The sequence below is a fragment of the Lepidochelys olivacea genome (assembly GCF_965140295.1).
Source record: "Lepidochelys olivacea isolate rLepOli2 genome assembly, chromosome: 9".
NCBI classification, from domain to species: Eukaryota; Metazoa; Chordata; order Testudines; family Cheloniidae; genus Lepidochelys; species Lepidochelys olivacea.
The window spans coordinates 98,674,128-98,689,478 of NC_140419.1; the positions used below are offsets into that span (position 1 = coordinate 98,674,128).

Consider the following 15,351-nt stretch of genomic DNA (forward strand, 5'->3'; position numbering starts at 1 on the left):
ACACAGGAAGACGCGGTCCCACCAAAACCAGTTCCATTTGACAAAGCCAAAATACAACAAGGGAAGGCCACAATCCGGGGGGGGGGGGGGGGGGCACAGGGACGCCCAGGGTAACTGGCAGGCACACAGGTACCTAGACTGTGTGCACCATTTGTTTCCGAGTCCCTGAGGTTAGCGTGGGACGAGGTGACATGCTGGCTGCGGCCCATTTATCACCACAGGTCTGTGACCCCCACAGAAAAGGGGTCAGCCCGGCAGGTTGACCAGACCCGGCCAGGGGCGAAGAGGCCCGCGAGAGGGGAGGGGGCGTGTCACGAGCCCCGGCAACCGCCCGGCCCCAGCCCCGGGGCGAGGCGAGGCGAACGCTCAGAGGCAGCGGCGCGAGCCGCAGGGCGCGCGCGCGCGGTGGGCGGGCCGTGACGTCACTCGGAGACGGCGAGTCAGCCACGATCCCGGCGGCCATAGCGACGACGCTCCCTGCAGTGTCGGGCGGGGGGGCTGACAAAGGGGCTCCGCACAGGCAGCCGGCGAGCCAGGACCCGGCGGGCCCCGAGGGGTGAGTGCGGGAGCCGGCAGGGGCTGAGGGGGGTCCGCGGCTCCCCCGGCCCCAGCAGGGGGGCTCCGGGGCAGGCTCGGGGTCCGAGGCGGCTGCGATGCCCGCTTCTGACAGGCCGGGCGGGGCGGCGGGAACCCCGGCACCCGTGAGTGGGGGCAGGGACGGGGGCTCCCGGCCCGAGGCAGCTCGGATCCGGGCCCATCGGGGGGAAGAGCCGGGCCCTGAGGCGTGTCCTATTCCCCCCGGGTTGGAGCCGGGCGTAGCCGCTCTGCCGTGGGGTGGCAGCGGCAGCGTCGGGCCTCGCTGGCGGGTGCAGAGGACCGGGACCGCTGGCAGCGCGGGGTCGGGCTCCCGCCGCTCCCCCTCCCCCCTCGACTGTTGACAGGTCCCGGCACATCAACCGTGTCCGGCCGCTGTAAACACGCTCACGTGAGCTGCGCCACGTGGTGCAGCCGCAGAGCCGCCGCGCGGGGGAGCTGCGGAGCCTGGCTGCCCCCGAGCCGGCGCAGGGACCTGCGGCCGGCCCGCCGGGAGCCGTACCCTCCCGGCCGCAGGCGCCCAGCGGGGTCCTGCGAGCAGCCGCCCAGCTGGGACGGGCCTCCCGGCCAGCCGCCACTTGCCTGGGGTGAAGGAGGAAAGGGCTGGGAGCTCACCCCAGCCTGCCCGCTCATCATGCAAGGGAGAGGGGCTTGGAAACCCTCCTCCTCAACTCGCCCTTCCGCCGTGTTCGCCCCTGCCTAGAAAATCAAAAGCTGCGAAGTAGGGCAGGGCTCGAACTGGGGTGGGGAGCATCGAGGGGCGAGCTGATTATGACATAGCTTTACTGCTCACGGCTGGAAATTATTTTGAAAAAGTTAGGGTGTGTCAATGCTTCCCCTTCTCTTTGTCTCATTAGTACATTTAGGAAAAACAGATATTTTTCCCAGCTAGCCGAACTCAAAAGTCAGTTTCCAACAGATGCTTGGATTTCTTTTTTCCTGATTTGACAGCTTTACCTGACCTGGAGAAAAACAACATTCAGTATTAACATACCCAGTTTCCATTTAAAACTATTGTAAGCACCACAAAAATAAGGAAATTCAGATTGAGATTGATTTACATTATTGAAAATTCTGTATTACCTAACAAACAGAATGGATCAGAAACTGTGCACAAGTGTTACTTAGAATTTCCTTGTTTTTGTCTTTGTGACCTACCTAGTTTTAGCCAAGTATAATTTTTGCATTCATTATTTAAAATATCTTTCAAGGGAAAGAATTCCTGCAGAAACTTATAAAATTAGACGCGAAAAATCATGCTTCTTGTATCTCATTAATATGATGTAATAGATAATAATACAGTACTTTGAAATTATGAGATCTCAAAGCACCTTGCAAGTATTACTTGCATTTCACAGTGCCATGTGAGGTAGGTAAATAGTAGTACAACCATTTTGGCTCCTTTTCTGCAAAATATGCTTCTGAGTAGTCCCATAGATTTAAATGGGACAACATACATACTTCAGTACCTTGCTAAATTGAGGCCTTTATAGACTAACAATCCGAGGCACAGAGAGGTTAACTAATTTGCTCAAGATCACACAGTGAGTCAATGAAAGCTAGAAATAGTAGAACCTAGCTGTCTTGGCTTCTGATTCTGTCTTCTAATCACTAGATAATTCTCTTTCCCAAGTAATTACAGGAAGTTTAACATGTAGATTGTGTAGGTATATATTAAGGCCATCTAAAATTACCCTAATAAACAAAAAAAATTGATTGAGCTGTTGGAATCTCATTCTAATACTTAACTTTAACATCAAACTGTATTGGATTTCTTGACAAATCTGAAAGGACAAGAATTTCTAACTGGTCTTTTAGTCTGTAATGATTCTGAAGGGGACTGTTTCTTACTGTGTGTATATACATAATGAAAACATATCAATATCCTGATCATATTTTGGAACTTGACATACTTTGAGTATACCAATGGGGAAAACTTTTACAATATTCATTATTTAGCTTTTACAGTGATTTTCAATCTTTTTTCATTTGTGGACTTCTAAAAAATCTTGAATGGAGGTGCGGACACTTTTGAAAATCTTAGACGTAGTCTGTGGACCCCAGGGTTGAAAAACCACTGAGCTAGTAGATGATCGCTCCAGTACAATGTCTTGTACATGTTACATTGTAACAAGACTTCTTAAATCAGAGATGTGCGGTTTAAAATCTCAGAAAAGTAATGTATATACTAAGGCCTTTTTCAAGATTAGCTCATTGTTCTGAATAAATTGCTTACCCAATTTCCCCCTTTTAAAAGAAGCCATTTGTAGTCCTGAATACAGAAAAGGAGTATAGACTGTGCTCAGAAACCATGGTGATTAGCTGGTTATAAGAACATGAATAGAACAGAATCTTACATTTGAAAACTTCCTGATTTTATTTTCACTTTTTTATTAAACTAAAAAGTATCCCAAAATCAAAATTCTATGCTTGGAGAAATAAGTTACATTTTAGTCCAGCTTTTCTCTGCCAAGTTAAAACCTCTTGTAAAAAGGAGTTTCTAAGGGAAATGCTGGCAAACCAGTGCTATCATGACACAAGCAGCGTACTTTTAGGTACCTTATGGAGGAAGATTCCTTTATTGACCTGAAAAGTCATCACTGTAGAGTAGCTGTCCTACTGTATAGTCTGTTGGCAAAACAGCTAATACTGCTAAGATGATATGAGCTGTGTGCATGTGGATCCCTGCACTTACAGAATCTCATTGTCATCACTGAGGCTCCATACAGGTGCAGGAGTCCACCTGTGTTGATTAGTTTGCAGGAGGCCTTAGGCCCTGATCCTGCAAAGATTTATGCCCATGCTTAGCTTTGTGTGTTGTTAATAGTCCCTTTGATTCTAATGAGCTTTCCTGTTATAGACCTCTTTTATAAAGCACTTTGAAATCTACTATGAAAAGTGCTATATAAGACGTAGGTATTATAGTTACACAGCAGACCCTTCAGTATAGACGTAGCTTATAAAAAGTGCTTTTGCTAGTATAGTTTATAGAGATTCAGCAAACATAATAAGTTATACTGGCAAAAGAACTTTTATGCTGGTATAACTATCATCATAAAGGCTTTTGCCAGTAAAGCATTGTCACAAAAATAGTCACATTCCTAGCTGATGTTGCTATGATGCAAAAGAGTCTAGTGTATGCTGTCCTTCACGTTGGTGAAAACTTACCATTTTCCATTGATACCAGTTTGAATAATAACTTTTTACCCAGCCAATAAATGACAAGTGGAAGCAACCGCATGATACATATGTATATTTAAAAAAACAAACAAAAAACATGACATTTGGAGTTGAGGTAGGATCAGGGAATCTGCAATGAATCCAATGCATGTGTTAAAATAAAAAGAAACAATAATAAAATGTAATTTTGAAGAATAAAGAATCACATTTATTGGAACTTTAGTAATCCAATAAAATATTTCAAAATATCCAAAAATACCTTTTCTGTTAGTTATTCACTAATGTAGTAAGTATGTTTAAAACCAGGAGTGGGCAAACTTTTTGGCCTGAGGGCCACATCAGGGTTCCGAAACTGTATGGAGGGCCGGGTAGGGAAGGCTGTGCTTCAAACAGCCTGGCATCCGCCCCCTCCCACTTCCTGCCCCCTGACTGCCCCCCTCTGAACCTCTGACCCATCCAACCCCCTTACTCCTTGTCCCCTGACCGCCCCCTCCCAGGACCCGCTGCTGCGCAGTCTAGAACACCGGGGCAAGCCGGCGGCTCTCGCAGCCGCGCTGCGTGGCAGGAGCTCACAGCCACGCTGCCCACAGCGCTGGTGGCACAGTGAGCTGAGGCTGCAGGGGAGGGACCAGGGGCTAGCCTTCCCAGCCGGGAGCTCAAGGGCCGGGAAGGACGGTCCCGCAGGCTGGATGTGGCCTGCGGGCTGTAGTTTGTCCACCTCTGTTTAAAACAATCATTAGAAAAAAATCTTTTGTGCAGTTTAGCCAAATGCATATATAGAGATTTTATATTAATGAGAGCTTTTAGTATCTTATTTCTTATGTTCTTTAATTCCTTACGGTATATTGCACTGTAATTAACTTTTCCTAGAATTCTCTCTTCTTCTATTGCCTGTAAGAAATAGTTTATTTAAAAACAGTTTTGTATTCCTGTGAGCTGGTGTCAAGGTTCCTTCCCCACTCTGAACTCTAGGGTACAGATGTGGGGACCTGCATGAAAAACCTCCTAAGCTTATCTTTACCAGTTAAGGTCAAAACTTCCCCAAGGTACAAAATATTCCACCCTTTGTCCTTGGATTGGCCGCTACCACCACCAAACTAATACTGGTTACTGGGGAAGAGCTGTTTGGACACGTCTTTCCCCCCAAAATACTTCCCAAAACCTTGCACCCCACTTCCTGGACAAGGTTTGGTAAAAAGCCTCACCAATTTGCCTAGGTGACTACAGACCCAGACCCTTGGATCTTAAGAACAATGAACAATCTTCCCAACACTTGCACCTCACCTTTCGTGGGAAATGTTGGATAAAAAGCCTCACCAATTTGCATAGGTGACCACAGACCCAAACCCTTGGATCTGAGGACAATGAAAAAGCATTCAGTTTTCTTACAAGAAGACTTTTAATAAAAATAGAAGTAAATAGAAATAAAGAAATCCCCCCTGTAAAATCAGGATGGTAGATACCTTACAGGGTAATTAGATTCCAAACATAGAGAACCCCTCTAGGCAAAACCTTAAGTTACAAAAAAGATACACAGACAGAAATAGTTATTCTATTCAGCACAGTTCTTTTCTCAGCCATTTAAAGAAATCATAATCTAACACGTACCTAGCTAGATTACTTACTAAAAGTTCTAAGACTCCATTCCTGGTCTATCCCCGGCAAAGACAGAATATAGACAGACACACAGACCCTTTGTTTCTCTCCCTCCTCCCAGCTTTTGAAAGTATCTTGTCTCCTCATTGGTCATTTTGGTCAGGTGCCAGTGAGGTTACCTTTAGCTTCTTAACCCTTTACAGGTGAGAGGAGCTTTCCCCTGGCCAGGAGGGATTTCAAAGGGGTTTACCCTTCCCTTTATATTTATGACAGCTAGCATTCTTTCAAGTTAGACCCTGATACAGTTCTTGTATGTTTGAATGAAACAGTGAATATTATTTAGCAATAGCACATTAAGATGCTCAAGTCCTACTAATTAGACTTGCTGTGCAAAATAATTGCAGAGCTTATTCATCTCTTCTGAAACAAAAAGTATTTACTAAAATTCTGAGAAGTGCACAGAATCTAAATTGCCATTTGCTGATATGTAGCCTAGTTAAAAAGTGTTCTGAAAAAAAAAATAGAACATCAATCAGGAATATCATCATCAGGGATTTGTTATCAAAAGAATATAATTAACATTCTAGTCTACTGGAAAGTAATTCTGGATTTTGAAAGGAGATACTGGAATAAGAATAGTTAGCCCTTGGGAAGGACAATATGTACCTACTCTTGGAGAATTTTAAAAAATAAATATCTTTTAAAAAGTGTTTACATACATCTTGAACCAGAACTAGATTCTGTATATCTGGTAGAGCATGGACTAGTGGTTTTAGTCCCTTTTGGATGTTTAGGTATCAAAAGCCTAAGTTTTGTGAAAATTAGCTCTCATATAAAATATTGGCACTTTGAAATTTAATGTAATGATTTAAAACAGAAAATTAGGCATTTATTTACCATCCATAGCATTGGGGCTGTGCTGTGTCTGCGCTAGGGAATTCTAGAAACAAAATTACCGCTGGTGCAACCACCAGTTAGGCTGCATATGAGTAACAGGTTTCGTCAATGCGGTGGTAAAATGCTGGAAACCACTAGGAGCCTCATCTCTGTGGGTGACAGCACAAGTGGGATTTTTTAAAATGAACATTTCCTAGTGTACACCCAGCCTAAGAGTCTCCACTCAGACTCTTGGTGTCCTCCTAGGACTATTAGCCTGTAGAAAACATAGTGAAATACTATTTTAGGCCACAATCCTGCAAAGACTTAAACACCTGCATAACATCATGCACTGTGAATAGGCTTGTTCACTACAGTGGAATTACTTAGTGCATAAAGGCAAGCATCTGTATACGTATTTGCATGATTGCGGCTTTATTTTTATCTTATAAATTACATTTGGGAGTGTGATATGAACAGGTTGTGGAGTTTTGTTTTTTGTTTTATTTGGATTGAGATTCCAGAAATGAACCTGAAAAATCTCAGGGGGGGAGATTTTGGTTACACACTAGGGAAAACAATCATTCTTAACATCAACTTAAATAATAACTACAGATTTAGCTTCAGTAAATGTGATGGAAAAATCCAAAACCTACCCTGTACTATTGAATAATGACAAATATCTTATACATCCTACTTGATTTTTAATTCACTGCCTTTACACTGAAATCTTATTATGATCAGACTTCAGAGATGCAATTAGACAAAGAATGAAGGTCTTCCTGATTCTTTTGTTCTGAATGTTTGCACTGTGACCTGGCTCATATCCAAACATGATATACATAACATATTGTACTGTACCTTGGGATGTTTCAGTTAGGCCACTGGTGTGCTGTCATGCTGACCAATATTGTCTCATTGTTTCCTTGTACCCTCCTGTCTGTCTTGATCCACCTGTTGTCTCTTGTCTTATACTCAGGTTATAGGCTCTTTGCTGCAAGGACTGTCTTTTTGTTCTGTGTTTGTAGAGCTGTTAGCACAGTGGGGTCCTGGTCCATGATTGAGGCATGAGGTACTACAGCAATACAAATGATAATACTAATGAAAGGAAGACATATTCACTTACTTTATTGCAGTTTTTAAAATGAACGAAAACAAAATGTCAAAGATGAGTAAAGTTATGTTAGCTTAAACATTTTTGAAGGCGCTTAAAATAATTATAAACAAGCTCAAAACCAAATGTTAAGTGCTGTATCTATGTATCATCTGCTGTCTGATTAGGTTCTATGGACTTGTGAAAACAAACACTATCATCATTCCATTTCCTTTCTTCTGCAGAATTGCCAAAATGCGTTGGAATTCTTAAATGACTCAAAACCAGAAATCTGTTTGGGATACAAAATCATAAGAGCAGAAGAAGCAGAAGGAAGGATTCGGTGCCAATGCAGCAACAAAAAAGACAGCCAGAGTTAGTGGAAGGAAATCTTCCTGTTTTTGTGTTTCCTACGGAGCTTATATTTTATGCAGATGACCAGTCAACACACAAACAGGTGTTGACTCTATATAACCCCTATGAGTTTGCCTTAAAATTCAAAGGTGGGTTTCTTAGGTTCAGTTTCATTTAAGGTTTCCTTTATCAGTCTACCTGTAGCTTATATAACAAACATAAGTTATGAAAATTATGGTGTTATGCAAAAATTCAGATTTGTCTTCTACCACAGTCTGTTTATTAAAATTTCTACTACTGCTGGTTTATACCATGTAACCACCAGTGTCCTTTTCATTTCAGTTCTTTGTACAACTCCAAATAAATATGTTGTTGTCGATGCTGCAGGTGCAGTGAAGCCTCAGTGTTGTGTTGATATGTAAGTAAAAATAGCTCAATTCTCCTTAACTGTTAAAGATTTGAATAACTACATCAGCTAATTGTATGTCTAAACCTCAGCTACTATTTAAAAGGCATATTTTAAACTACACTACAGAAAATGTTAACCTCTAGTCCCACTTCATCATTCACATTTTATTGAACATTAAAATATCGTAGTGCTTATGCAAGTTGCTTGGTAATTCTGAATTAGCCAGAGAAAATTAAATACTTGAATATATAAAGTGAGTTCCTGATTTAATCTGGTCGAACCTCAAAGTTATATTAATGAGCAGAAACACATTGTATGGTGCTAAACTTTATGAATTAGCAAGAAAAGTAAACAAACAATGAATCGAGGACAATGAATCACAAACTGTATGTTGTAAAATTATTTTGGTAAGTGTACAGTACTCATTTAACAAGATCATAGTTCTGGGTTCTACTGGCTCTTTCCCCCCCTTTTTTTGTAATTTATGGCAGGAGCATTGGATAGGTGCCCCTTTTTACTTGTGTAAATATGAATAAACAATAGTAGAGTGCTAATACATAGATCCTGTGGTATAGTTTTAAAAGTAAGTCTTTCTGATATGAACCACACTAGAATACTTTGCTATAAGGTTTTTTGCTAAAATGGGTGAGATTACCAGGCTTGGGTGAGAATTATTTGCAGATTGGCAAAGTGAGAATCTGTAAAATTCTAATATGAATGCTTTCCATGACCATGTAACATAGCGAGTATACTTCTGCTGTCCTGTTCAGTGAAGATACTCTTACCTACCATTTTTTAAAAAAAAAATCTCTCTTCTCCTTCCTTGACCCCAACTCACTCACAGAGAAGGGCTGATGACCAGTTAAGTGTTACCTTTGAAATCCCCAAATGTTAAATAGGGCTTCTAGTTTTTTGCTTTAACCGTGATTTACCAGTATTGTCTTCTGTAATTCAGAGCAGAACAAATGGTAAATATTCATTTAATTCAAAATAGCATGACATGTTTCAGCTTCTGTATGTTAGCTTCATGCTGACCTACATGACTTCAAGGCTGCAGTGTGTGCTTCATGAGAATGAAGTATCCAAAATAAATAAATAAAAATAAAAAGGAAATTGGGTTTTCTGATTAAACATTTATTTACTCCAAAAAGCATTATTTATATTTTCTGGCCAATACATGCCATTAGCAAAAGACCTACTTTTAATGAACTCTTGGTTCTCTGCAAAGCAGATGACACTACTCTGTTATGAGGAGCCCATCTGGTACTGTGGCATTGGCCTCATCAGGACTGATTGGGAATTTCAAGGGTGTAACCAACTAGCACTTCCCATAAAAAGCATAAGTGGGTAGGGACAGCAATATTGTTAAAAGCACAGAAATTATCAACACATACCAGTGCACAGAAAGTTTATATTACTGTAATTCAGTGACAGGTTTCAGAGTAGCAGCCGTGTTAGTCTGTATCGCAAAAAGAACAGGAGGACTTGTGGCACCTTAGAGACTAATTTCAGAGACTACAAATTTATTAGAGCATAAGCTTTCGTGGGCTACAGCCCACTTCATTGGATGCGTAGAATGGAACATATAGTAAGAAGATTATACATGCAGATAAGTTGGACGTTGCCATACAAACTGAGAGGCTAATTAGTTAAGATGAGCTATTATCAGCAGGAGGAAAAAAACTTTTGCAGTGATAATCAAGATGGCCCATTTAGACAGTTGACAAGAAGGTGTGAGGATACTTAACTTAGGAAAATAGATTCAATATGTGTAATGACCCAGCCATTACCAGTCTCTATTCAAACCCAAGTTAATGGTATTTAGTTTGCATATTAATTCAAGCTCAGCAGTTTCTCCTTGGAGTCTGTTTTTGAAGCTTTTCTGTTGCAAAATTGCCACCCTTAAATCTTTTACTGAATGGCCAGAGAGGTTGAAGTGTTCTCCTACCAGTTTTTGAATGTTATGATTCCTGATGTCAGATTTGTGTCCATTTATTCTGTTGCATAGAGACTGTCCGGTTTGGCCAATGTACATGGCAGAGGGGCATTGCTGGCACATGATGGCATATATCACATTGGTAGATGTGCAGGGGAACGAGCCCCTGATGGCGTGGCTAATGTGATTAGGTCCTATGATTAGGTCACTTGAATAAATATGTGGACACAGTTGGCATCAGTAAGTCATTCCGGTCTCTAGCTGATCTTTATGGAATTTTGATTGATTATCTTTGGGTCCATCTCAGAAAATATTAATTTCTTTAGTTAGGTCTTCAAGAATATTTTTTCAGCAGCCAATACCCGACCCCGTTTTGGCAGATAGTAGTCTCAGTATGGGTAACAGATATCAGAGTAGCAGCCGTGTTAGTCTGTATTCGCAAAAAGAAAAGGAGTACTTGTGGCACCTTAGAGACTAACAAATTTATTTAAGCATAAGCTTTCGTGAGCTACAGCTCACTTCATCGGATGCATTCATTGGAAAATACAGTGGGGAGATTTATATACATAGAGAACATGAAACAATGGGTGTTACCATACACACTGTAACGAGAGTGATCACTTAAGGTGAACTATTACCAGCAGGAGAGCGGGGGGGGGGAGGGGAAGCCTTTTGTAGTGATAATCAAGGTGGGCCATTTCCAGCAGTTGACAAGCACGTCTGAGGAACGGTGGGGGGGAATAAACATGGGGGAAATAGTTTTACTTTCTGTAATGACCCATCCACTCCCAGTCTCTATTCAAGCCTAAGTTAATTGTATCCAGTTTGCAAATTAATTCCAATTCAGCGGTCTCTCGTTGGAGTCTGGTTTTGAAGTTTTTTTTGTGGAAGAATTGCAACTTTTAGGTCTGTAATCGAGTGACCAAAGAGATTGAAGTGTTCTCCGACTGGTTTTTGAATGTTATAATTCTTGACGTCTGATTTGTGTCCATTTATTCTTTTACGTAGAGACTGTCCAGTTTGACCAAGGTACATGGCAGAGGGGCATTGCTGGCACATGATGGCATATATCACATTGGTAGATGTGCAGGTGAACGAGCCTCTGATAGTGTGACTCATGTGATTAGGCCCTATGATGGTGTCCCCTGAATAGATATGTGGACACAGTTGGCAACGGGCTTTGTTGCAAAGATAGGTTCCTGGGTTAGTGGTTCTGTTGTGTGGTGTGTGGTTGCTGGTGAGTATTTGCTTCAGACTGGGGGGGCTGTCTCCCAAGATCTGTGAGAGTGATGGGTCGTCCTATCCTGAAGGATAGATCCTTGATGTGTTGGAGAGGTTTTAGATGGAGGCTGAAGGTGATGGCTAGTGGCGTTCTGTTATTTTCTTTGTTGGGCCTGTCCTGTAGTAGGTCACTTCTGGGTACTCTTCTGGCTCTGTCAATCTGTTTCTTCAGTTCAGCAGGTGGGTATTGTAGTTGTAAGAATGTTTGATAGAGATCTTGTAGGTGTTTGTCTCTGTCTGAGGAGTTGGAGCAAAGCAGTTGTATTGTAGAACTTGGCTGTAGACAATAGATCGTGTGGTGTGGTCTGGATGAAAGCTGGAGGCATGTAGGTAGGCATAGTGGTCAGTAGGTTTCCAGTATAGGGTGGTGTTTATGTGACCATCGCTTATTAACACCATAGTGTCCAGGAAGTGGATCTCTTGTGTGGACTGGTCCAGGCCGAGGTTGATGGTGGGATGGAAATTGTTGAAATCATGGTGGAATTCCTCAAGGGCTTCTTTTTCCATGGGTCCAGATGATGAAGATGTCCTCAATGAAGCGCAAGTACAGCAGGGGCATTAGGGGACAAGAGCTGAGGAAGCGTTATTCTAAGTCAGCCGTAAAAATGTTGGCATACTGTGGGGCCATGCGGGTACCCATAGCAGTGCCGCTGGTTTGAAGGTATACATTCTCCGCAAATGTGAAATAGTTATGGGTAAGGACAAAGTCACAAAGTTCAGCCATCAAGTTTGCCGTGACATTATCGGGGATACTGTTCCTGACGGCTTGTAGTCCATCTTTGTGTAGAGGGCTTCTTCATCCATAGTGGCCAGGATGGTGTTTTCAGGAAGATCACCAATGGATTGTAGTATGGGTAACATTCTTGGAACTATGTTTATTGCTGTGAGGTTAGATATGAACTGTGCTGTATACATATGGCCCTTTGCCAGATAAACCAATATTCTACAGAGCTTCTAATTATGCAGTGCTCTCCAGTAAGAAACAGGAGAATGTATCTGTTTATATGGGTCTGTAGAGAAACATCTCTTTGCTTGACAGTAACTGTGTATGCTCAAACAGAAACTTTACATAACACTGTGCTTATGCTGATGCATAGAAGCATGGTACTAACAATAGAAAAGAATTTAAAGCAACACAAGAAGTCTTAACATAAAAATCAGAGGCTTGAAGCTGCGGCTCTGACATAAGCAAAAGTGCATGCCGAGTAAGGACTTAAGGCTCAAACCTTCATTGCTCAGTGATCTACTCAAGACAGAGCCCACTCTTCACCAAATGGTAGTTGACTTGCCATGGGTGAAATAAATTTACTTGATGAAACTCCATCATGGCCTAACTCATTTGCTTCTGAGGTTACGAAGAAGCTCCTATGTTCAATAAGCATATGGTTTACAGGCTGATGTATTTCAAACCTTTGTAATTCTCTGTTCCCTTTTGAAAGCCCTACTTAAATTACATGTTAATTTTAGGCATACCCAGTATTTTAATAACAAGCCTTTGTGGGTATCTTAATGTGATCACAAAATCCAGTCTCTTAAAATTCAGTCCAAAATGCAGAAATCATGGGCTTCTTTGTGCTGAAGTGATCAGTTTAATGCTGAAGTGATCAGTTTCCTGGAACAATGTTAAAATGGCACTACCCAATGCCAGTGTAGTTAGAAAGCTTTATTCATAGGAGTTTGCAACTTGCTCTGGACTGAAACTTGTCAGACTACACATTTCCTGAAGCTAACTGGCTTAAATATGGATTTTCTCTTAATATCTCTCAAAAGGTTTTTATGGTCATTCAAGTAAATAATTTGCATTTTGGAAAAAAGCGGTTACAATACCCATTATGGTGGCTAAATATTGTGGGATTTTAAAACTAGGTACACATGCATTTTCATAATTATTTATAACTACAGTGAAGACCCAAGTGAACAAACTACTGTTCATAAAAGAGAGGTACGGAAGAGATTTAGTTAAGCTTTGCTATTTATGGGTCCTGTATGAGACTTGACATGAAATACTATAGAACTGCATAATTTTGGGTGCTCAGATAGTGGTCGTGGGCATAATATAGGTATCCTGACCCAAACCCTGCAGTTGAAACCATGCAGATGAATCTCTTGAAAGGGGCTCTGCATAAAAATGTTGATATATGTATTTTTTTTATCTACAGTGTGATTCGTCACAGAGACGTTCGGGCTTGTCACTATGGTTTGATAGACAAATTCCGTCTCCAAGTGTCTGAGCAAAGCCAGAGGAAAGCATTAGGGCGAAAAGAAGTCATTGCTACACTACTTCCATCTGCAAAAGAGCAACAGCAAAAGGAAGAAGAGGAAAAAAGAATAAAAGAACATCTGGCTGAAAGTGTCTTTTTTGAGCAGACTTTGTGTCAACCAGGTAGTTAAAGTCTTACCTAGCCCTCTTCTAGATCAAACAGTTTGGTATAGCTGAAATGACTGGAAAGAGGTTAAACTATAAGAAAGAGAGTCTAAATTAACTCCATTTTTACTTTCCTGTAAGAGTACCCTGGTTATTGTTAAGAGTGGTTATGGTGCTCCAAAGCCCATGCTATTGCTGTGTTGCTTATATCCTCTTTAGTCAAATGAGAGAGCTATAAACTACCATGTGCCCCTAAAGTTACATTTGCTATCCAGAGTTTTGTTCATTTGAGTAATGGGTCTTTTAAGGGGCCAATCCTTCTACACAAGCAAATTCCCACTTACTTCAGCAGGAGATGTGGCTACAAAAGGATTGCAGGACCATGCCCTTGGAGACTAATTTGTTCTATCAAAGTGTGTCTCCAAGTGTATTTTTGTCTGTGTCAGAACTTTAATTCTCCACCTCCTGACCAGCAGCAGATACTTTCAGACACTTTCCACACATGGCACTTCTTTTGTGCCATGTTCCTTTACCTCTGAAATGTACAGAAAAGTGGAGTTACAAATATCTGCTATGCACATGCAGTAGTATAGAGAGTAGCTGATGTACCAACAGCTATGGCTGAAGCATGAGCTCTTGCAAATTAGGGGTGGCAGGGCGAGAAGGCTTAACTCCTTAATTGTTTTGTCTTCTAAAACAAAATTCTAATCTTTACTTGCCTGGCTGAAAATGCACCTTCCTCCCCACCACCCCCAATCTCTCTGACAGCTTAATTCCAGAAAAGGCAAGGAGTGGGATTCACAAGGGGGACTTAAGTGCTGAAAGTGGCAATTAGGCACCTAAGTCCAACATTTAGGCACCACTGGCTTGCACAAAAGCCCTGCACAGCTGCCACCTAACCCTATAGAGGTGCCTAGAATCCAATGGCTCCTATGTTTCCACCATTAAAGTACTGACACTGCCCAACAGCTGAGTGCCTAATTCACCTAAGTCCCAGCAGGATTCACAAAATAGGCATTCCCCTGCCTCTCTTGCCTTCAGGGTCCAATCTGGTAGGTGTGCTTAGGGTAGTGGTTCTCAACCAGGGGTACACGTACCCCTGGGGGCATGCAGAGCTCTTCCAGGGGGTACATCTAGATATTTGCCTAGTTTTACAACAGAATACATAAAAAGCACTAGCGAAGACAGTACAAACCAAACAAATTTCATACAGACAAAATGAGACAGTAAGCAATTTTTCAGTAACAGTGTGCTGTGACACTTTTGTATTTTGATGTCTGATTTTGTAAGCAAGTAGTTTTAAGTCAGGTGAAACTTGGGGTACACAATACAAATCAGACTCCTAAAAGGGGTCTAGTAGTCTGGAAAGGTTGGGAACCACTGGCTTAGGGCATGTCTAAACCCACACAAAATGGTGAGGGCAGTGTCCCCCTTATGACCTTTATCCCAGGGGTTAGAGCACGCAGGGTGTGGGAGACCTGGATTCAAGTTCTCCCCGCATATGGAGCAGGGATTTGAACTTAGGTCTCCCACTTTCCAAGAGAATTCCCTAGTCACTCTGCTGTGGAGCAGATCTCTCCTATTGAAGCTGCCCACTTTGTATAAATAATTAACTATACAAAGTCCCACTTGTGAATCCCACCCTAGGTAACTTTGCATAGAATTAT

At 42.0% G+C, this 15,351-nt stretch overlaps 1 protein-coding gene across 1 annotated transcript in view; it reads left to right on the forward strand.

Annotated features, from left to right (window-relative positions):
• Positions 1 to 415: 415 nt before the first annotated feature.
• MOSPD1 (motile sperm domain containing 1) overlaps positions 416 to 15,351 on the forward strand; it is a 33,107-nt gene continuing 18,171 nt past the window's right edge. Inside the window, exons 1-4 of the mRNA XM_084639571.1 lie at positions 416 to 556; positions 7,585 to 7,842; positions 8,036 to 8,111; positions 13,479 to 13,702. Of these exons, the coding sequence (XP_084495697.1) occupies positions 7,689 to 7,842; positions 8,036 to 8,111; positions 13,479 to 13,702 (454 nt within the window). The 5' untranslated portion in view covers positions 416 to 556; positions 7,585 to 7,688. The remainder of the gene's footprint in view (positions 557 to 7,584; positions 7,843 to 8,035; positions 8,112 to 13,478; positions 13,703 to 15,351) is intronic.